Below are 23,151 nucleotides of genomic sequence, written 5' to 3' on the forward strand. Positions count from 1 at the left end.
GGGATAACTTAACCCATTTTGGCTGGAAATTTCTGAAATTTTTTGATGGCATTAATTCATTTGAGATTTGTGTTTCTTGCTAGTAGTCTGGCTACTTTCACTTCTTTTCAGAAGCATAACACAACAGCAAGTTCAACAACAACCTGTTGCACAGGGCCTGCTCCAGAGATCACACTGTAATTCTTTCAGCCTTGTATTGCTGCTATTATTATTTTTTTTTTACACCTGCACAGAGCAGCATCGAAACCCAAGGGGTTTAAGTTGGCTCACTTGTTGCTAACGTTAGGACAGCTTGGACAATTACAGTGCAGTACTGCTCTTGCAGTGAAGCTGTAAACATCTTAGTCTTGTCTAAATCACAGCATTTGAAAGAGCTGTAGTCCCTCTTCAGGAGGCACTGAAGCATACATCTGACATTCAACACGCTGTTGAACAGAAGCCTAGAACAGTCCACCCCTAAGATCCAGGCCAGACCTGGACATAGCACAACCCCTTCTCACCGAATGAAGAAACGCCAGGCTGTCCAGGTGAGCACAAGTATAATCCCCAAGATCCAGCACTGGGTAATGTAGAAAGGAAGCGACAGTGTGAGCGTGTAGGGATCGTACTTCACGACGATCAGGAACTCTGTGGCAGTAATAGCAGCAACCAGCCAGGCCTGCTGACCCAACTTCTTATGGAACTTCCTGCAAAACAAATGCAGAGATAAAGCAAAGCCATTACTATCAAACTAAGCATTTGGAGAAATATTCATTCTTAAAAAGACAGCTGGGGCAATAATTTCATTTAGCTTCGCACAATTCTGTAAGTCTGGTCTGGATTACACACACACACATGCAGGCTGACAACTTCCACGTTTGTATTAATTTCCTCTCAGAGACCCTGAAAACACTTCAGAAGTTAAACTCCAACATTTCATGATGCAAGGAAGTACCTCTACTTTCAGAGTATTGGTAAATCCAAGTAAAAAATAATTATTCAACCAGCTTGAGATCAGCTGAGGTTCAGGGTAAGGTATGAAGCAGGAGCACTACTCCTAGATTACTCCTACAAATACCAAGTCACACTGCCATACCTGTATTTAACCCCTAGATCATTAATAGCATTCTGAAATTTACTCTTCCCAAGTAGGTGTTCAGTGAGCTGTCACTAATGACCTCTAAAGGGATTTTAAAAGAAGAAAGCTTAATAACAACAGGGTAAGTCACCGGGAGACACAGGGTGTTCTACTTCTAAGACAACACAAACTTTAAGCAAAAACACGCTTAATATTTAATCCCCAGGGTTTGTTTTTAAGCAGGAGCAGACAAGCAATTTAGAAACTGCACTGTTCTGTACAAGCCTAGCGAAGGAGTGTACTAATCAATCACTACTGCTAGGAATTAAACCGCAGTACAACCAAGACATCTATTTAGAGGCTCTACTGGCAGAACAAGAGATTGGAGATAAGCTATCTTTTGGGCCACCTACTCCTGCATGGGAAATACATAAAAATAAAATACCTATTGACTGCCCTTCAAGAAATCTCAGTATCCTCACCCAGGTTTCTAGCAACAGTCTGACTGTAAGTTGCTTGATCTCAACGAGCTAGATCATGCATTTCTTGAGCCTGTCTGTTAACGTTGTTTCTACAGTTGACATTTTTCCCTTTTACTAACCTGTCAGACCAGCTGATTCATATAGCAGATGTAGCTCTGTTTGGGCAGCACAAGACCTTTTCTCTGCCTACGGTTGCACTGGCATCCTGCCCACCACAGCACCACTGGTACATGCGTATTTGCTGCCCAACAGCACAACCAAGTAGGTGACTTCCACTTGGTAGACTAAAGCTTTGTTCTTCTATCACCAACCCTCTGAATCTTGTCTGCAGAGGGGCCTTGCCCTCTCACTTATCATAACATGTTCTGACATAGGTTTTCCTACCAGGCCATTTCTCTTTTGTCCAGCTTACTGCGTTACTCCGCTCCTACCGCAGCGTAAGATGCTGAGTGAATCATATCCAGGAGCACCTCAGTGTAAAGTGTCAGAATTACCAGGGCAGGACAAAGGAGATGGGGAGCAAAGTGTTTTAACAACCTTCAGTGGGCTGGGGAGAGAGAAATGGACATGTTAAGATGACCTCTGCAGTGCTTCTAAAGCATTGCAGCAACAGGAAATTCTAGCTGGGCCTGTACACTATGGCTTAGGCACTGGCTTAGTAAATGCTGCACTACTCAGTGGCCACGTAAAACCTTGGGGCTGTATTTCCTTCCCAGTTTTGCCACAAAATGGACAAAAGAGAAGCCACCTAACAAATCCCTGATTAGGAGTACCCTTGGAGAGGGGCTGCTCAGCTAATGCTTCTCTCTGTGAGGCAGAGAAACAAGCCTGCCACCTCCAGCTAATAACAACGCCCAGCTTGCTCACATCAGAACAGACCCCCAGGCATCCCCAGTAGTGCCGGGGAGAGGGAGCTGCAACTGCACGTTTGCTCCCAACTTCTCTTCCCTTCTTTTCATATCTGTTGCCAGCAGCTGCGTTGAGAGCAGCCTTCCTTTAGCAGGCATTTTGCTGCTGCTCATACACATGGAATACATACTCCATCAAATCCCTGTGGAGTCTCTGTATCTGGAAAAAGATCTAAGCATGGGAAACAAATAGAGCTTCTCTTCACTCTCCTGTGATGCTTTCCTGAATCTAGGGGAGTCACAGCAAGTCAAGCACACAAAACACACATTTTCTTTAACAAGAGGCCCGAGAGCCATATTTTACACCAATGCATAAGTTCAAACTACACAACATTGACCAAATACACTGGAAAAAATATGATACAGGAAACCAAGTGTGGATTATTGCTGATGCAGATGGGATGAGTGCATTCCACTTTAAAAAAAATATTCTGCCTAGACCAACTCAAGGTGAAAGGACTTCAGAAACTGCTCCAGGTGATTTACCTGAGATTAACCAGGCAGAAAATAGCCATAACACATGAACAGAGGGAAAAAAAAAGAAACATCTCTCACTGTGAACTCAAGCTGTTCAGATGACTGTCTCAGCTTTCTGCTTTGCTGATCTGCATCCTGATTTGCCATTTTCTTTCACTAGCTTATGAGAGCACAATGACAGAAGAATCAAGGTAACCCCAACAGAGAGCTGTGCAGACCCTAAGGCTGCCAAAGAAGAGACATGGCTCTCCTCTCATGACAGTTTTTAAAGAAAATCCTATTATTTTATTTATTTTTTAAAAATTTGACGAATGAGTTTAAAATTCATGGCCTTAACGCAGACCCCTTGGAAGAGACATGAAGACTAGAAACCAGGAAGGCATGGCAAGGTCAGCTGCTACAGGTCCTCTTACATTATGGCATTTCTGGTCAGGAACATTTCATTAGCCAGTCCTCAAGAACTCCAGAGGCAGAGCATATCAGCTGGAACAGGAGCACAGAATATCTAAGAGTTGGAGAACAACTTCAAGAACCACCTCTCTCTTGGACTATTCCCTTCTAGATACTTTTTTGTCACCATGCTCAGATCAAGTTCCTGCAAGTAGTCCTACAACTCTCTGCTGATACTAAGAATTGTGAATGAGAAAAAAGAGTTTTCATATTTGAACTTCACAACATTTAGTCCGGAAAGTAGAAATGTTAGCTGAAGAGACCTAATCGGTTTATCTCAGACAATCCCATCAGTGACAGACAAGGCATGGTGCCACAATTCTGACAAGGAATGTCAGTGGAATACTCCAACCTTTGTCCATAAAGTTGTTGAATGAGTTTCCAAAAGGAAAAAGTCAGGAAGGTTTCTCATGTGGTGTTAGCTGGGAGCCTCCCATACAGCCTGCTCTTCCTCAGCAGCTTCTCCCTACAACACAACAGGAAGAACCCATCAAGGAACTCCACTAAGTTCCTTGGCTCAAAACGATGTGCAATTGAAAATACACACAGATGATCTCTGCTTGGATGATATGAAATGCATGAAGGAATCAAAATCCAGTTGCAAGAATCTTTACAGAGCAGGTATCAGGTAAGACCAGATGCTAGGTTCCACCATTTTTCATGAACAATCTGGTGAGGTCAGGTCTGTGTGTGCATCAAGCAGAGCCATGAACCTCAGAAGAAAGGAAGTTAATCACCTTACCCACCAAGAGAAACAGACCAGTAGGTGGTGGTGGTGGCAGTGATGAAGACATGCAGTTCAGGATGAGAGTCTCTGCTTGTTTGATGAATTTCTCCAGCTCGTTGAAAGAATGGAAAGAATTAGCAGTGAGGCGCTGGTGACTGATGATTCTCCTAAATTTCAATGTCATGCCATGTGGTTGAACAGAGGGGCAAAGGAGCTGGTTTTTTCTAACCCAAACAAAAGGACCAGAAGATGGGGGAGTGGTGCTAAGGAGAGGAGCTCACCAGTGAGAGGTAGAGACCTCTTCTTACCTTTGAGTTGGAGGCACGTCCCAAACCAGTAGGTCCGACACCAAAGGCAGGGGCAGCCTGCCACTGCTGAATGTCCTGCAATCCGCCTAAGCAATGTGGGCTGGCCCTTCTTCCCAGCTCTAGGAGTCAAAGCCTTGCAATGGAAACTGATCTTCAGAGAATGGTGGAACCCTAAATTCTGAACACAGACACTTTTTTGCGTTGGTCAGTGACAGACAATGAGCACCCCCTGAAGCCAGGCGTTGTCTTAGACTTAAGATGTGGGCTCAGGCAATTTGTGACATTACTACTAAAACTTAAAAGAAAACGCGATTTTGAGAACAAAGCATTCTCTGATCTTACATGGTCTGCAGAAACAAAAGCAGCAAGGACAAATATGATGCTTAAGTAGGAACAGTCTGAAAGTACATGCACTGTTGTGTATAGGTGCACTTTGCCTTCAGTATACTTTACTGCAGGGTCTGCTGATGTGCAAGAGGGTGCCATGAGAGCTTCAGGGGACCAGGAACCAGTTGGAAGACAGGTCAAGAAAAGAAACACCTTTAAGAAACAGATTTTTTAGTTTGGGCCCTGTTGTCCTTAGAAGGTACTACTAAGGACTATAGTTCCCGGCTATCGATCTGAAAATGGAGTTAAGTACTCCCCTGCCCACAAGCCAGTGGCACTCCAGCTAATTTACACGTTACATGCTCAAGAGTGATCATTTATTAAAATCTGAGGTTCAAAACAGTGCACATGGAATGCCCTTAACAGCTGTTCTCCATCCAGATGCAGTGAGAATTTTACTTCCAAACCAAAAGAAAACAAAGCAGATGCTCTGGGGTTAGATCATGTTGTCCCCAGCAAGCTGAGATGGATGCCAACAAGCTGGAGCAAACTGGAGCAAATACAGAATAAAGCAAGTGAAGCTTGACATGGTAATATACACAAGAGGACTGGCTTACGGGTCATCCATGAAGTCGTAGATCTCCCTCATAGCCACACCTCCCACATTAACAAAAAAGACAAGTCGTAACAGGACCAAGTAGTGTTCTGGTGGCATCCAAAGGACAAACTTCAAGTAAAATGTGTTCAGCTCTGCCAATAAAAACTGAGAAAAAGGACATTTTAATTACATTCAGAAGACTTCACTGAATGAAGCCTGGAATCTCCCTGCACCCATGCATGACCACCCCTGCCCCCGCCCAATTATTCACTGACTCCACAATGTCCTGCGTTATCACTAAACCCACCATCATCGGCTGCAATAATGACCAAGAACACACGGTGGGTTGTTTTGTTTTTAGTTTTTGACATCCCCCACGGTTGCTGAGTGTGTTGGAAGAGGTTGAAAAAAACATGTACATGTTTGTGCATAGCACAGGACACAAAAGAAACCTGGCCAAGCATTGCCTCTATTGTCAAGTTTATCAGGAGTTTGAAGTACCTTCAGAACTACTAATAGCAAATCCTAAAAGCAAAAAGCTTCTCCTTCCAAGTATTTAAAAATCTCACCAAGGGAACCCAAAATGACAAGAGGCAGTAGCAATGAATCCCAGTTGGTGTTTTCACTTGCCTTTTTTTGCCCCCCTCCCTTTTTTTTTTTTTTTTTTTAAACAGTTGTGCAAACACCACTGCCAAAGCCAACTTAGGAGCACTGGTTACACATTTATAGCAAATGTTCTCAAGTGAGCTGCCCTAACAAAACGATTAAGTGAGCAAGTAGACACAAGTTTCTCACTTCAGAAGAAATTATATTAAAAGGCAGTAAGTGTTGCTTAATACAGAAGTATATGCCAATACGTGAAGCTGTTTATAAACTGGAAATCAGCTGCAGCTATGTTTTGCTACAGGAAACATTATTATACCAAAAACTAGTATAAACTCAGCAGAACCTCTCAGCTGCAGAATCTACTCCTGCACCTAAAAATGATTTCTTCAGAGTGCAAAAAAAAATACTGGAGTATGCACACAGTAACCATTAAAGCAAACAGAAATGTTATTTATACAGGCACATTCACGTTAATTCTCCCATCAGCTATGGGAACCTCAGCAAGTCTGTTATGCTATGCGAACTGGGCGAATGTTTTATGTAGCAGAAATAGGTGATTTGAAGTTCTTTTCAACTGGGTTTGCAAACTGCCTGATGCATCCCTGCTGCCACTGCTTTATGTTGCTTGCTTTGTTGCAGACAGCATATTGCTCCTGCAGCACACTCAATCTGCAACGTGATGTTAACAAAGTGAGACAGAGGTGGTGGTTTATGAGCTGTGTGCCACGCAGCAAGGTGGGATAGGGAACTTCACCCGAAAATAAGCCACCACTCAACTTCATATTACACATATTTCAGGATGATTAAATATGCTGTGCTAGCAACTGTTACAAAATACACAGACCAGTTATATCCTGTACCATAGCAGAAGCCAGTTAACGCCCATTGTCTTTGGAATCACTGAAAGTACCACAAAGGGCTTTTTGTTATTAAACTTGACAGTTACTGAATTGAAATAAACTCGAGTTGCTCAAAACTGAGCCGACTGACATCCCATGGACACCACAAAGGCCAAAGTCTCCTAACTGAGAAGAGGCAGGAGTGGGGAAGAAGCATTTAAAAATGCCAAATTTTTCCTCCACGTGCTACACCTATGACTGTGAAACGGAAGGTATGAACTCAAGATGATTCTTTCCCACAATGTAGCCACTCAGATGGCTAAATCAGGGAGGCAGACTTCCAATGTATTACAACTGCTGGAGAAACATATTTTATTTTGTCTAAATGGGGTGAGTTTACCTGCACTGGTCAAGCGGGATACCATTAGCACATCAGTGAAATGTCAAAAAAAATAGGAGAGCAGAATTATTTAAGTCTGTATAAAAGCATTATCCAAGGCAAAACTGCAGGCATCAGGACCCATACTGCCCAGAGCTAACATTCGGCAGCCTGAGGCTTTGACCACAGCCCTCTCCAGCTGGAATGTGTTATCTGCTTGAGGCAGAGAGAAACAAGCCCCTTCCATCCAAGGCCAATGTTTTTGGTAGCAGCAGTTACTCACTGAATTGTGTGTAGATCACAGTTTACATCATTCACATTGCCAATCAGTGATGTTCAGCAAGAAAAAAAGTGTTTATGTAATGAATCTGTAAGACTGTACCAGAGACATGGACATCTTTTCTGCAGGATTCAAGAGCAATATCTTCTGGCCTCAACTAAAGAAATCACCACGACAGTGTTTCAGCCTAAGTTACCTTCTGCATAGTCTCAAGTGTTACAAAACATCAAATCAGACGATAAGAGAAAAAACAAGACAGAGATGTTTCCTTACTACAAAGATAATGCCACAAACTGCTAGCCATCTGCGTAAGCTGGATGCTGGCTTCCACTCAAATTTAACCCAGCTATACGGGGTGAACTGGAAGACAATTCTCTTCATTTTGCCTCTGAAAGGAAAACAGAGCACATTGTTATAAGAAATGGCAGATAAGAGACATCCATCTACATTTCTATTTCAGACATCAATCCACGTATGTGAAACGCCTCCATTTACTGCATTAAAAATCCTACTTAATGGGATTTAACATTTCAAGTTAGCTTTCTTTTAAAGAGAAGCCCCTTATCGGAATATCATTTTAACTTTTAGTAGATCACACCCGTTGTAGTAAGCAGTTCCTCAGTTCTGCTTTGCTAAGCAAGGAACACTACAGACAAGAATAATTCCCTACCGGTAGAACACTACAAGGGATTTATTCAATTAAAAGTTTCAGCATCCCAATTACTATGAAGTTTTGATTACTGGGGAACGCATTATTTGTGAACAGATCGTTGCTGTGAATGAAAGCCTGATCCTGGACTTGGGTTTCCTGAATCTCCAGTTACAATTTCATTACACAACCTAATTTCCACAAGACACCCTCAGTTCCTAGACATCAGGCAATGCTCGTGACAGACAGGTACGTTTTCTAGCAATTTTGTGTGCAAGTTAAATAAAATTATCATATACAAGCTTCCATGCTGTGTCAAGTTATTAGATAACTGAGTCATTTAAACACACATGGATTCTTTAGATCACATTAACAGGATAATCCATCAGCATGCAAGGTCTTAAAGCAAGGTCCCAAACTTTGTGCGGTGCTACTGCTTGCAGAGTTAACTTTCTATGCCAACTTACTTGTATGTAGGAATGTTCCAAAGTCCTTGCCATTTGTATGTTTTCAAAGAAAGCCAAGAGAGAGTCTTCATCCCACAGTAAATTCCTAATCCATTACATAAGATCACATCCATTATCCACTGAAAGGAGAAAAAAACAGTGATGCTGGTGAAGAAACCGTAAAGTTTGTAAAAAAGGAAAATACTATAAATACATTTATGTGCAGACACAATCACAAGGACTGGACATCCCCAGAAGAGTGGTGTATGAACCATCAGGAGAGAGAATCTGAACTGCCTAGGTCTGCTACAGCCAACAGCCGTAAAATACGTGTGCTTTAACTCTCTTTTGCTGTATTCCTTCTGCTACAGAATAGACCTCTTCCTATTTACTATTTATCTCCACTCTGTTAAGCGGTAACTTGAAACACAGCAAAATAAGTCTGAATGCGTTCCTAACGTGCTGTCTAGACTTCAGACTGCCTCCTAAAGAAATGACTTATCTCCAGGATGTGAAATTAAACTCGTGATTTCTCCTCATGCTCTCCCTTACTCTCCCATTCTGTAGACAGAGCTCTTGAGCTGAGAAAAAAACTGGCTGTCCTCTTCATTTGAAGAAGGAGAGCGCAGTGTTCATTTCATTAGAAGTTTATTGAAGGCAAAATGCCTTTGCTTCATGTCTTTATGCAAACTGCATTTATTTTCATAAACAGAACTACATAGCAAATCATCACAAGCTTGGGAAAGAACCTGGACTGTACAAGCTGAAATAATGTAAGAACCAGAGCTGTGTGCCCTGAACGTAGACAGTTTTGATTGCTCCTGTAGCCAATTTACATTTCACAGGAATATGAAAAATATATAAAAGAAAAAAAAGTATGACACTTTAAGCTACAGAGCTTACTTTTTCCTTAGAGAAACTAGATCATAGCTGTTAGCCCCTCTGGCTTTAAAAAACACACACAAGCAGTGTTTTAGGACAAGAATGGTTATATACTACGAAGTGTAAGAACCATAAAGCTTTTCAGTAAGGCCAAACCTTTCTCTTTCCAAGCAGCTTTTTATATACCATAGCAGGACTTCTAAACACAGCAATATTGACTCTTTTCAGAAAACAGTAAAGATAGGTCTATGCTGAAGGAAGAGCTGGACGTAAATTGCACTGAGCCTGTTTTATTAACAGACAAGAAAAATTGCCACGTGAAACTCTACACACAAAGTTTTGCCTCTCTCTTAATTTTGGACTTTATGGTTTGTACCATCATCAAATATTTCAAAATGTTCAGCTAAAGCCTTAGTCTCTCTCTGGTGTGGAACAAACCAAAACAAGTATTTAACCACACAAAATAAAGTTATAATTCCACAGAGAAGTCTGAAAATCTTCAAAGTTATACAAACTGTGACAAACATATAACAAGCTCAATATGGAGACATGCCAAAGCTCCTGAGCTGCAGTGGCCATACATACATTTGTGGTCGTGCACATCATGTAATTTAGTTTTCACAATTTCCTGCCCCCTCCCTTTAAAATATATACCTCAGTTTAGACACAAGTATAATGATTTATGCAGTACATACGTGATCCCACCAACATTCACTGAAGTTTGGAAGCTGGTGCTCCAGACTGTACTCCAGAAATTCAAACATCACACTGATGATCATACACATCCACCAGTCTCGAATCATCAGTGTCTGTAACAAGGGAGAGAAATCTTTCAAATATCAACAACAGCAGTTGTACAACATACTAAAGTCATTACAAAAATAAATATTTGCATACTGTACTGAGCAGTACCAGATACCACTTACACTGATGTCTTTCAGAGATCTAAAAGAACTCCAGAAATACCACAAAGACACTGCTTAGATTTACAGTTTTGCTATGGTGTATGGACAAATCATGTTATTTTCTAATTTCAAAACTCATCACTTAGGGAATATGAGGATTTAGATATGGATTATCAAGCATTAGTCTGAAAAGATGATCTAAAAGACTCCAGAGTAAATGAGGCCCCCAGTAATTTCTGATGAATGAGGCACATTCATTTCCAGTATTGTTGTTCTGGTGCTTCACAAGGTAACTTAAGAATCTGGTACTCAAAACAGGGGGAACAGGAAAACAACAACAAACACATACCACATGCTCCTCACTGTTTATGAAGACAACACACCCAACTTCCAGCTTTTTATAGAAAAATATGTTAACTGACAAATAAGAATTATAGCTGCCAGCTTCCTTCTGGCTTGGCGGCAGAGAAATGAACACCTCTTGGGGCATGCTGAGCTCTCCAGATCAGCCTGCAGGCTGACAAGTTGACATATCATCTCCAGCATTTCTGCAGAAACGCTCTCCTAAGTCATTTTAATCAAAACTAGCTTTCTTCCAGACCAAGACAGATAATAGCTTGAATGAGCAGACAGGCAGCTTGAATTATATCCCAGACAAGTTCTTCAGGAATGTGTTACTACTCCCTTATGTCTTTTAATCATGTTCTGCCTATTTAGGCATTTGTTCTCAGAGTGACATTATTTGTACAAATACAGATTGTAATTGAAACGTTATTTTGATATTTAAGCTTTTAATGGAATTCTCTCAGACAAAAGAGATCCAAGTTTCTCCATATTTACAATTTTGTATACTAACAGAACAAGCCATAGACACGTTGATCTGAAGTCAAAGTCTCCCTGTGCCTACCACTCTCATCTTTTGGTTATGGGGGAAAAACAAACAAACAAAAAGAGCAATACATCTGCACTTCTGAAGATGAAAAACAACACAGCAGTTATAACTTATTTTTAAAGTAGACTGAGCTTTTTCAGCTTATTATTTCTGGTGGTCTCGTAGATTGGAACAAAAGCTAACAAAAACAGACCAAAAAAAGAGGAGGTCTGCACTTGTACAGCTGTGTTTTTTTAAAAGCAATATTTAGACCAAAGTGTTCAGTAAAAGATGGGCTGAATGTGTTGTGCCAGAGACAAGCACAAACTTAATTTCTTTGACAGTTGGTTACTTTATAGTAAATGTCAACAAGAACTAAAACAGCACCTACCCACTTACAATTGAAATTCCTGATTTGGAAGCCACTGGGAAAAGCCTGTCTTGGAATAATCCTAGCATATCACCATGCATCTATTTTGGATAACAATAAACTTTTGCTGCCTTTTCTGAATACTGTCTTCTTCCCCACACTCTGCATTCAAAGGTCATTCAAAGATTTATCTTGCTACAGAAGTAAAGGATTTTACTTTCATTGATCTCACCTCAGAATGAATTATAGCGAAGGAAGGAGCTTGTCAATGTAATGTTACTTTGGAAAGAAATGAGACGACTGAACAGGAAAAAAAGCCTTTCATGTTTTACAAACACGGTCTAGTTCACAGATGACTGCCTAATATAATTGGTCATTAAGACTGGCATCACTGAAACAGAAGCAGCCAAGCTATGAAAGAAGAATAGTACTGTAAGAGAAATGTAACAGAAGGCTCATTCTTACTTTCAGGTACCAGCCAAAAAAGTGAGCAGGAACAAATCCATCCAGCTTGTCCTACAAACCAAGAAGAGAGTGTAGGTCACTTTGTACTATAAACAATTACTCAACTTTGAAGCTTACATTTTTCCAGGAAAAGATGCAGCAATAAACTTCAGTTGTTCCACATTCTAGACGCATTTTAAGAGATTCTTTGTTCCCAAGTACAGTGAACATACAAGAAACCTTTAAAGCAAAGTCAGGAAGCTTCAAGGGCAGAAACTGGGATCAGGTTTACTGATAAAGTAGAAACTACCTTCTTAATGCAAAATGTCATGTTCTTTGCCTTCCAAGGGTACAGAACGATGCATTCAAACCAGACATAATAAAGAAAATGCATTTCTTCACCATATCCCTATCTTGTATCTAGGAAAGCTTCTTACATTTTACCATTCCTGACAACAAAAAGCATGGGCAGAGAGGCTCTCCTCCACCTACTGCCAGTGGAGCACTAGGAAAGGAAAGCTGTTATTGCTCTCAGTTATTATGCTTCCTGTTGCACTGAAAACTTATATGGTAGACCCAAAGAATTTAGTGCTCTGCAGTTGTGGAGTTGAAAGCAATCACAATTCCACTGCCCTTGATTTTTGAGTCCTCTGGTAGCCAGCAAGAAACAATAACCTGCCGGTTTGTGGTATACAGAGAAGTCCAACTTAGGGGCTGCCTGCAACATGCAACTTTTGAACTTTGTGCCTCAAGGTGATTGGGATTAGAAGATTCTTTAGGCATGCTAATAAATCCAGACTCTTAGAGGAAACAGGCTTTCATTAATAATCTGAGAAACAAGGATTGTTCTAGTTTACCCCCTTTCTTGGGCAGTGTAATTTAGATACAAAGAAGCACATCTCCTTCTGCCAGGGAAGTGCAAGGAAGAGAAACAAAGCTAGAATCAGTCATGACCTGCTTTCTGATTCAGCGCTCAGAAAGACTAAGGACTGCATTTTCAAGTTTTTAATTAAGCAACAGTTACTAAAAAAAAAAAAAAAAGTCAGACCCACTAGCAAATAACTTTGTTTCTTACCCAGATGTTGTGAAACGGATCCGTTTCATTGCCAGGATCATAAATAAGGCAGTTGCCACCGTAGTCTCTTTCTGGCAAAGGAACACCTAAATTTGGATCGATGTACTTCATAAATTGTCTCCCATCTTGTACAGTCTGCAAAAGGAACACAAAACCAAGGTTTTCCTCTTAGTAAGTGCTAATGGACAGAAAAAAACAAAGAGAACTTATATCAACAGCCTATCTTCAAATGGGTGTTTTTTAATGTGTTGTAAAACAATTTTTAAAATACACCTAGACCTCGGAGCAGCACATAGCACACACACCTGAGTTTCTAGACCTCTAATGCCTAGTACTGCAGAGAGAAATGACTAAAATATGAACTTAAGATTTCTTAAAGATTAAAAAAAAAAACAGATCTTTAACTCAGTTTCCTAAGCTACTCCTCTATGCCCCCTCTCCCTTAAAAGTTTAGTACTTGAACAGATACACAACTCATCCTTCTTCTTTCTGATCCTTTTGCCCTTCCTCTCTTCGTGAGGGTAAACAAAAAGCAGCTAGCAAACAAGGAAAGGTTCATTTAGTGGCTGCATCTCCTACACCAGTGGCCTCCTGGTTTCCTAGGATGGGAAAGATACAGCTGCTGGAAATGCAGCTCCAACAAAATACAGCACATACAAGCATCAGTAGATGGAGCATGCAGATCACATGCTCTGTTAGCAGGATTTGTCTTGCATGTGTGCTCAGCTCACTTCAGCTACAGAAAATTGAGACCTGCACCAAGTTTCATGGCTGAAAAGAATTAGCACTGCCTGTTGAATAAACAGCCATTTTCAATAACATCCCACTAGCAGCTCAGGTAATAAATCCCGAAGCAAACTGCAAGGAGAAAAATTACCCAACTATTTGTTATAGAAGGTGACCAAGACCTGAACTAATTTACTGGTCACTCACACAAACATTTACTGAATGTGCGTTTCCCAATGAAATCGATCACTGCTGTGGTCAATGTTTTACAGCAGAAACATCAATGACAGATAGGCGAATAAGCTAGCAGATATTAAAAAACTGAGCAACACCAAAATTAGTTAATAACAATAATGACGTTATAGAATGAAACCAATAAAGTCAGATTAACTGTAAGACAAGTTTCAACTATGAGCAAACTTGTATTTACTTTTCAAGTAGTTTAGTCACTGACTGACTCGGCAGAATTTTAACCTTACTTAAACCTGCGCAAAAGTCATAATGTATTTTTAGTAAGGAGCTGGGCACCAGCTAGTGAGTGTCCTTAACAACTAAATGGCCGGTAACAGAACATTCTGCCAGAGGAAAGCAAAGCAGTTCCAGGCTTTCCTTTGAGAATTCAGAACTCCAACAGTGCTATCAAATAAAAATGAAACACATTATTCAGTTTGGTTGCAGCTAGTCATGAGTATCATTTACAAGGATGCCTAGAAAAAATAGAGGGTGACATGAAACAAACAGTAAGAGCATAAGAATAAATTGGAACTGAATAAATATTCCTCAGTGGTGAGGAATAACAACAAAAAAGGCAAGACAGACCTGTTCATGCTTGTGAAAGGGTCAGAACTCCACTCCCTCCAAGCAGGACAGGCAGCCTGAAAGAAACCCTAATGAGACATTAGGGCCCTGCATAAGGGTTTACACTGAACCCCCAAGTTATGCCAACAGGACAGAAAAAACATCTTGTTCTTTACCGACCTACTGCGGACACATTCCAGCTGCCCACTGACACAACAAGCCAGCCAAAAACCAAACCAAACCAAAACACCCACACCAGACTTTTTCACTCTTAAAGAGAACTTGGCATCAACTTTTGAGAAGACTCCAGGAAGGTCGAGAAGAACAAGAAATGCTGAAGCCAAAGGAAATATTTGATTAACCGGAAAGGGTCTGCTCAATATCAAGAACTTGTTTGCAAAAAGCACATGTCCTACTCCAACATGAAGACAGCTGACAGGTTGTGACCCTTCTGAATTCTAGTCCCACTTCTTAAAGCTCTTTGGCCTCTAGAAGCAAAACACTGTATTTTTAAATGTGTTCCTCACCATCTTCTTATCTAAAAGGATCAGTTTAATGTTACTTGATGAGTACACAATGGTACTCCACAACCCTATTAAGATGCAGAGCACCAAATGCTACTGGGATGTTGGGATGTCAGCAGGAAGGTACTGGTTGAAAAAGATCCACTTGCAACTCCAAAGCTTAACACCAAAACGTAGCCAAGGTCTGACAGAGCAGAATGTTTAACTCCCATTGTCCAATATCTCTACATTTGCTGTGGCTTCAAGTTATACTGCTGCCTGAGGAGATGACTACAACTGGATTGTGTAACTGAGGAGAGGGTAAGTCTCCTTCAAAACGTAGAGCTCCAAGTATTTCAAGATATTAAACAAGATGAATTCACTCCACAATCTGTAGGGTCTAAGAAACTAACAGCTGCTATGCAACTTCAGCAGTGCAATCAAATCTAGCAAAGCAGAAACTAGATGTCAGAAGCACTAACTCCTGGTCGTTTGATGTAACCAAGAATACTGACTTTTTTATTAACTCATTTAAGATCACTTCTCTGTGGTGTCTAACCTGGGCTGAGATTAACTGGAGATCAGGAGAGACACCAGGGTGAAATATTTTGAGAATATAATTAAGTTTTCTTCAACCTAGAAGTCTCATTAAATAAAGCAATGAACACAAGAATGAAGTAGAGCATCTTCTGCAGTCAGTGAGGATCCCCAAAAAAACAACACAAATGATTTTACACCCATATTAGATGTCTAGCTACTAAACAGCAGTTTAAGGTACTTACCTGGAACAGTATAAAGATGAGGAAGAGTTCATACACAACGCTGACACACAGCCAGAACCTCCAGTAAGCTACAGAAACAGACAAACAGGATGTCAGCAAAGGCTTCAAGAATAGTTGTCAATTATGCATCTGTTGCAACTTAACTAAACATTTCAAGAAGAGATGCTCTCACCAAGATATTATAAAACTCAGTATTCAAAGTATTTGCTGTCCTTCCTGAAGGGTAAAGCCAGAAAGGCTCGTTCAACTACTAGAAAGGCTGCTATGCAAATATGCCAGAATTACTCTGGCAATGACCAGGATCAACAAAAATGCTTCAACCTGATAAACTAAATATTTAAGAAGTAGAAGGAATATTTGCCACTTACAATGCTTTCTAGCAGTCCTTGGAATGGAGCTGTATCCTTCCTCCACAACGTCACATAACCTGATCTGCCCAGCTTTGGTCTTTTCCCAGCCCTATCGTGGCTAAGCAGCTTGTCCAACTTCTACCTATTTATTGCTAAAACGGACAAAACTAATGCCAGCAGGGGGGAAACCTCTGCTTTTGTTTGTAAGCCCATCTTCTTCCCGAAGACAAGGTTTTTTCCTTGACGGGCAGGAAGCATTTCAAAAATACCAAAGATGTTTTCACTTTTACTAGGAATTCAATACAAAAAAATTTATGAAAGGCTCAGCAGGTGCTAGATGCAAGACCGATGAAATCATCTGATGCTCTCCATAATAAGAAATGTCAGGCAAAACTCATCTGTTTCAGAACCTACTGTCATTTTTCACCCTCACAAGATGTGTGATTTCAGCTCTTCTCAGACTGAAGCAACACCTGAAGCTAAAGGGTACATAAATTAAAGCATTTGTGCACTTTCTGCTCTGTCATTGTCACCTCTGTTCTTCTGTAAGACTCACTCCCCACGTAATAGGCTCTCTGACTGTTTTGGATACCAGCTTTGTGGTCCATGGGCTGCATTCATGCCCTTAATTCATCCTACTCCAACCACAAGACTGCTTTGGCCTCCATTCCGTACAGTCATTTCTGGGCTCTGGAATCTCATCCAGCTTTTTGTTAACTCCTACAAGGGAGGAAGCAGGTTAATGCAGAACCAGCATGTGTGCAGACAGAGCACTCCAGCATTTTTTCCTAATCACACACAAAAATTTATCCAAGGTAGTTCAGCAAAACTTGACTCATTCTAAGTGGATATTTAAATCTCGCAGTAACATCACGTACTAATCACTTAGGAATGATTTTAATAGACTTTCCTTCAGGTGTTTCCTGTTTACACTTACAAAACCGAGCTCTCCTTCCATGGCTACATAGAGGTGATGGTTACAATTGGACTGGGGCAAAGAGGAATCAAAAGTGTCATTGGTAAGGTTGAGCAGAGACAGCAAGCAATTCCACCTCCACGTTCATGGTTCGCCATGAAATAAATAAAAAAAACAAACAAGCACCTTCAGGCACAATTTGGGCATCTCTCTCTATTAACTTCAAGGGAACTTAGATATGTTAATGCTTCATAGTCAGGGCCACGACATAAATAATGCAAGAACTCAACATCAACTATAGGCTTGCAAACTTGTTTATCAGCTCAGAACCTCAAATCATCTAGCTGTGGTGTGGCAGGACTTTTTATAGGCTTGTTTGCCCTGAAACAAAAATAAATGTCATCGTTGCCCTGTTGAATCATAAGTAGCAAAAAAATTTAAAAAATATATATACATTTTAAAAAGAAGCCTCTTATCTGACAGCCTGCTAAAGACACAATCATTAAAATAGATTGAAAAGTGAGAAGGCGTGACCTTTTTTCAACAAAACTGCTGAATTTAAATTAATCAAAATGGCTTACTTTATACTTCCAGAGGGAAAAAGAAAAAAAAAAAAAAAAGAAAAGAAAAAAGCAGGCGTGGATAGCAGAAAATTTAGGACTCTGCAACAGATTTCACTGGAAATCCTGAATTTTTAAGATTTTTACTTGAAATTCACAAACATAATTGTACTTGTTTAATTACACAATAATATGAAGCCTTTTCCTAGGTGTCAGTTAAAAAAACAACAACACAAAACCAACTCTAACATATGCTATGAGGTGTTTTATGACTTTTTTTTTGTCCCTTGGTCACCTTAAGAGAAGCAAAAGCAGAGTTCAGCCTGCCTTCTCTGAAAGGCAGCAACTAGTGTTTCCTGCCCAGCTGTCTTCGCCTAGACATCATAGAAAGGGTTATTTAATACTTCTGTCCCTCCTTCAAGATTTCATAAACTTGAAAATCCATTGGCAAATTTCACTTGGAAGGACTGACTGAGAGCGTGCACCCTCTTGTCTTTTCTAGAATGCTGCTTAGGGAAAACAAAAACGTCCACTGGTCAAAGATGTATTCGGGAGAGACAAACTTCTCCCCACACTAGCACCACTGTAATGAAAAATACTTCTGGTTTCTATTTAAAATGTGTTTTGTGTTTGATAACATTTTCTACCCCTTCCCATGACTGCAAACCTTGAAGAGTAAACCCCGTGTTCACACCAGAAGTAATAATTAAGTTTTCATTTACATTTCTACAAAAATTATTTCCTTTATACATCAGCTTCAGACTACCGGCCTTGGCAATGCTGCTTTTTTCTGACCTACGAAGCCTTGTATGACAGATTTTATTCTCCTCGCAGTCATAAATGTGGCAGACTAACTCTGAAACCAATGTTCAGACAGCAGAAAAATCTAAACCTGCAGCTGAGCTTTTCTTCTCCTATGTACATAGAGTTCTGGCAACAGGTGAACTACAGCTGCTGAATACACTCAGCAATGCTCAATAAAGCAAAATAATTAATAAAAGATTAAGATCTGGTTGCAATTTAGTGTGCTTTCTCCCCAGCAGACATAAGCACCCAGGAGGTTTTGAAGACTACTTTCTATCTGTACAAGCACAGCAGAAACAAGATGTTTTCAAAGCGGTACAAAAACATTGTGTTCTCTCTCTTCCTGGACCAGCCTCAGCTATAAAGTTATTTTTGGCATACCCCTATTATTTGTTTGCCTTAAATGCACTGTCACCGTGAACCTCCCTCAAATTAGGATTATCTGCCTGATTAAACAGGCCTCAACTAATCATTTACATACCTGAGAGTTTAGTGATTACTATGCTCAAACACTAAACTGCTGTCATCCTTGGGAGACTTGAGAATATTTAACAAGAGTGCTGCCTGGTCGAGTGCACAACCGGCCACTTACCCCTAGTTACCATCACAGGTTTGAGTTTAACCTATGCAACCTGAAAGGCTGAGTTTAAAAATAATAATAATTTAAAAAAAGGTATGTGCCTGAACAAGGCACTTATCTTAGAGCTGTTAAGTGGGTGGAAGCACTTCATAAGCGCTAATCAGAAGTTGCACAGGACACGAAGAGGGAGAAGTGTCTGCTCTGGGCTGCCACATGCCTGCTCAAATTACTTAGCACAAGGTTTTCCATAGCGAGCTCGGGTTCGGAAGCACCACCTCGTGACCTGAGAGCAGCAATGTGATGGAGTGACCGAGGGAACAGCAGAGGGAACGCAAGCCTTCAGAGCAGTCCTAGCTCGGTGTGCACGGTATTTCATTGCTAAATGTAAGGCTTTAAAATATTAAGTGGCTAAGTTAGGATATAAAAGTAGGAGTTAAAAGCTCAGCTTGTCCAACCCCCTAGACACAGGGTATTTCACCCAGTCAGTGGAACTACCGCTATCCCAAGAGTCCAATGACTTTATGTACAGACAGTAGTGAGCAGCCAGATTCCTGAATTGGTAAAGGAGCTGTCAGAAAAGGGCAGATCACAAACTATTCTCTAACAGAAGGATTTCTTCACTGCAGAACTACAAGGCAACCAGCTGCTGCACCTGGTTTTACCAGCAGCCTGCTCTGCCAGTGCTTTCTCACCTACAACGGGTACAGAAGAGATCCGGTTTTTGCCTGCTCCTTTTTCTGGCTACTTCAGCCTATGGGTTAGTTAGGAATATCATGGTTTACTCTCCAAACTGCTTATGCCATCAGGAACAATGCATTACATCAAACAACTGTTGACAAGGGCTGGGAATATTACAACTGTTTTCTTGGGGCAGTAATAACCATCTCAGAAAGTTGCATTAGAATTACAACATGGGCCCGTTGTCTTAACAAAGATGATAAAGCATCACTGGACCCTTGCAACGTTACATCATTTGTATGCTCAAGGCTCCTTAGGGGAGTTGACAACAAGAATCAAGAAAATCTTTTAGCTGCAAATAGTAAGAAGTCGGCATACTGATGACCTATATCCATGACCCATATCCATATCATTTTAGCATGAAATGCATTACGCTCTCCGCATTTAGGTGTTCACCCACCAATAAATGGACCTGCAGGCAGAGATTTCACCCCTGTGAAATATTGTTCCTTAGGGATAAGGACATATTCATCTTTTGCTAGATGGCTTGGAAGTGGTTTGCGTTTTGTTGAGCATGCTAGAGGCATTACAAACCAAACGGAGGCTTTGAAGCCAATGGTTTACAGGAACAAAATGGAAAATTGGATAAAAAGCAGGGAAAGAGTGTTAAAACATCAGTCTTCCCTAAATAACCATACGTATTTCTTTGTGTAATAGCCCTACATTTCTGAATTATGCTAAAACAATTGGTATGGGTCCACGTGGCAAATTATTACCTAGAGAAAATGGGGCAGAAAAATCAGTAGAAGAATGGTAAAGCTGAATGGGCAATCAACTAAAACTGACATAGCCAGTAACGCTGAAAGGGGAAAAAAGTCAGTCTGGAAGGCGAAGCGTAGAAGTGGTTAAGTCTGGAAATCTTAAACGCTCACATATTGGCTAAGATCAATTTTGTTAATAACCTTAGTGGAAAGCAGATTAACAACACAAAACACACAAACAGCAGCAGCAGGGAAGGCAGGGACAGCAAGGAGAAAAACCAGATAACCTCAAAAAAAACAGAGTAATAGAAGAACTCAGAATACAATTTCACACTTAGGAACCAGTAAATTTTCATACGCGATGTTAGCTCATCAGCTTAGTAACCGAAGGATTAGTGTCATCTGTCAGCCTCTGAGCTGCCAGTGTAATACAGCCATGAAAAAAGCACAAGTAACGTGAAGTCTGCCATCAGCGTGCTCCCAAAGAGATATTGTGAAGCTTTAACGTTGTCACGAAAAACATGAGCACTGCCAGGTCTGGATAGCCGTTTTCCAAGAGGAAAACCCAAAACACACACAGAGGGCTACTAAAATGTTATGGGGTAAACAAGCTTATGTTGAGGGGGAAACTAAAGGCAAGACTTGTTTGCTCTAGCAAAACCAATGGTGAGATGGCATGAACTGTGTATATATAAATCAGGTGGATAAACACCGAGTAAGAAGAACTATTTAAACAGAAAAGCAACACAGGCACAAAACCCAAACCAAAATATAAAACACCTCCGAGCTGACCGTAAATAGGTACAGACATAATGATCAGTAGGCCTCCAAAATCACTCAGCTACCGTAACATCTAGCCACTTCTCACACACAGCTCAGAGATTTGGTGTAACAGGTCTGATGGGGCTGTATGTGATCGTAGTGACCTGAATCTGACCCACAGGCTTTCTTCTGTCCTATAAATGGAAGCTGCGCACACCAGCAGCCTGTACTCCCAGTTCCTTTGAGATGAGATCTTTCTCTTGGAACAGCACCGTGAAGCTAAGGTCAGTGCCTGAGGGACACTTCCCAGTACACCCTCCACAGCCCTCCGTAACGGGAGAGCTGACACGGCGTCTCGGGGGCTGCAGCACCAAGCCTCTGCTGCCTGCAAGATTGCTGTTCTCATTTAAACTGGCACCCAGGTGTCTGGCTGCGACCATGGAAGTATCTGCTGTCCTGCTGAACTAGTGTAGCCCTTGAAAAACACTCTTCAGAAGATCACCTCATCTAACAAGCTACAAGAAAGGTGAAATAATACAAAAAAAAATAAATACTAAACTCAGTATATAAAGTGACTGAATATATGAAAAATTTGCTTGTCAGAAGATAATCAGCCTCAGTCCCCTAAGTGCTGTCTACCACCTGTGTATGTTACCATCTTGGAAACACCAGATCAGTCCACACTAGCAGTTTGCTGTACACATCTACGACCTTTGGACATTCCCCATCCCACTTGTCCTACTTTGTTCTAGGGAATAAAAATGACTTCTTCCCCAGACAAAACCACTGGATGTTCTCAAACTGAAAGCTATGACAGGAAAGCAGCCAAATATCACTTAAAGGGAGTAATTTCTCTTACATAAGGTACAAGAATTAATTGTAACTTTAATTAAAAAGACCTCAAAACACACCAACTTCTTATCAAAACCTTAAGTTTACAGAGATGTGCTGTGTGCATTGCTCTAGAACAACTTCTGCTTTTATCAGTGTTTTTAAACGGTCTGCCGTTTCTCATATAAAGATTCCTAAACTGAAAAGTTAATTTTTTGGCATAAGAAATATTTCACGGACATTATGTAAGCCTATATAAATTCCCTTAGCTCTTTCTCAGTGATTCACAATGTCTAAACATAGGCAAAGAGATCAAACATGTTAAAATTCTTCACTCGATATAGCAGTACAAAGAAGAGGTTTTATGTTATGGTCTCAAACACTCTCAAGACTTACAGTCTTACACTGAAGGATCACTGTGCTGTTTGGAATACCTGGGTACTTGAGGAGGCTGGCAGGATGCTGGGAGGCTATATAAGAACTATGCAGCATTAGTGTGCCTATATTATTAGTTAAATTATGACTTACCTTCTCAGCAAGTAACACAAGTACTTACATTCATCATAAAATGCATTTTTCAGAAATACTTGCTTAATTTGAGTGACTTAAGTTACCTGGATGAGGTCTTGAGAATGGTCCATCTTTAGCTTGTGTAACTCCAAAACATAGAAAAACCAAAATACTGGCAACAATGCCTCTGAAAGTAAAAAACAGAACAGACTATTTATATTGCTGCATCTTCCCACTGAAGTTGTAAATCATATTCTCAGATGTCAAAAATATCTGGTCTTTATTTCTTAACCTTTAAACATGTCAGCCATTAAATAGGTCCCTTTTGGAGAATAATGTTTCAGGGAAATAGTATAGAATGTTTTAGAAAGAACTTACAAAGACTGCCTATAGGTAACAGGTATAGGAAATAGGTACCAATTCCTACATTTTACTTGTGGTTTCACAAAAGACTGTCTCAAATCCCCATGCCCACCCTCCTAGCCTTCTCCCTTCCTCTCCACTAACTGC

General features: G+C 40.6%; 1 protein-coding gene across 3 annotated transcripts in view; it reads right to left on the reverse strand.

Moving 5' to 3' along the window:
• Positions 1-23,151, reverse strand: part of PTDSS2 (phosphatidylserine synthase 2) — a 44,275-nt gene that overhangs the window by 2,606 nt on the left and 18,518 nt on the right. For all 3 annotated transcript variants that reach the window (XM_068683686.1, XM_068683685.1, XM_068683687.1), the window contains 9 exons: positions 22,746-22,828; positions 15,890-15,957; positions 13,081-13,215; positions 12,027-12,077; positions 10,111-10,224; positions 8,555-8,673; positions 7,712-7,826; positions 5,354-5,499; positions 501-686 (listed from right to left, as the gene is read on the reverse strand). In XM_068683686.1, coding sequence (XP_068539787.1) covers positions 501-686; positions 5,354-5,499; positions 7,712-7,826; positions 8,555-8,673; positions 10,111-10,224; positions 12,027-12,077; positions 13,081-13,215; positions 15,890-15,957; positions 22,746-22,828 — 1,017 coding nt within the window. The remainder of the gene's footprint in view (positions 1-500; positions 687-5,353; positions 5,500-7,711; positions 7,827-8,554; positions 8,674-10,110; positions 10,225-12,026; positions 12,078-13,080; positions 13,216-15,889; positions 15,958-22,745; positions 22,829-23,151) is intronic.

This window comes from Anas acuta, chromosome 5 (assembly GCF_963932015.1).
Source record: "Anas acuta chromosome 5, bAnaAcu1.1, whole genome shotgun sequence".
Classification (NCBI taxonomy): Eukaryota; Metazoa; Chordata; class Aves; order Anseriformes; family Anatidae; genus Anas; species Anas acuta.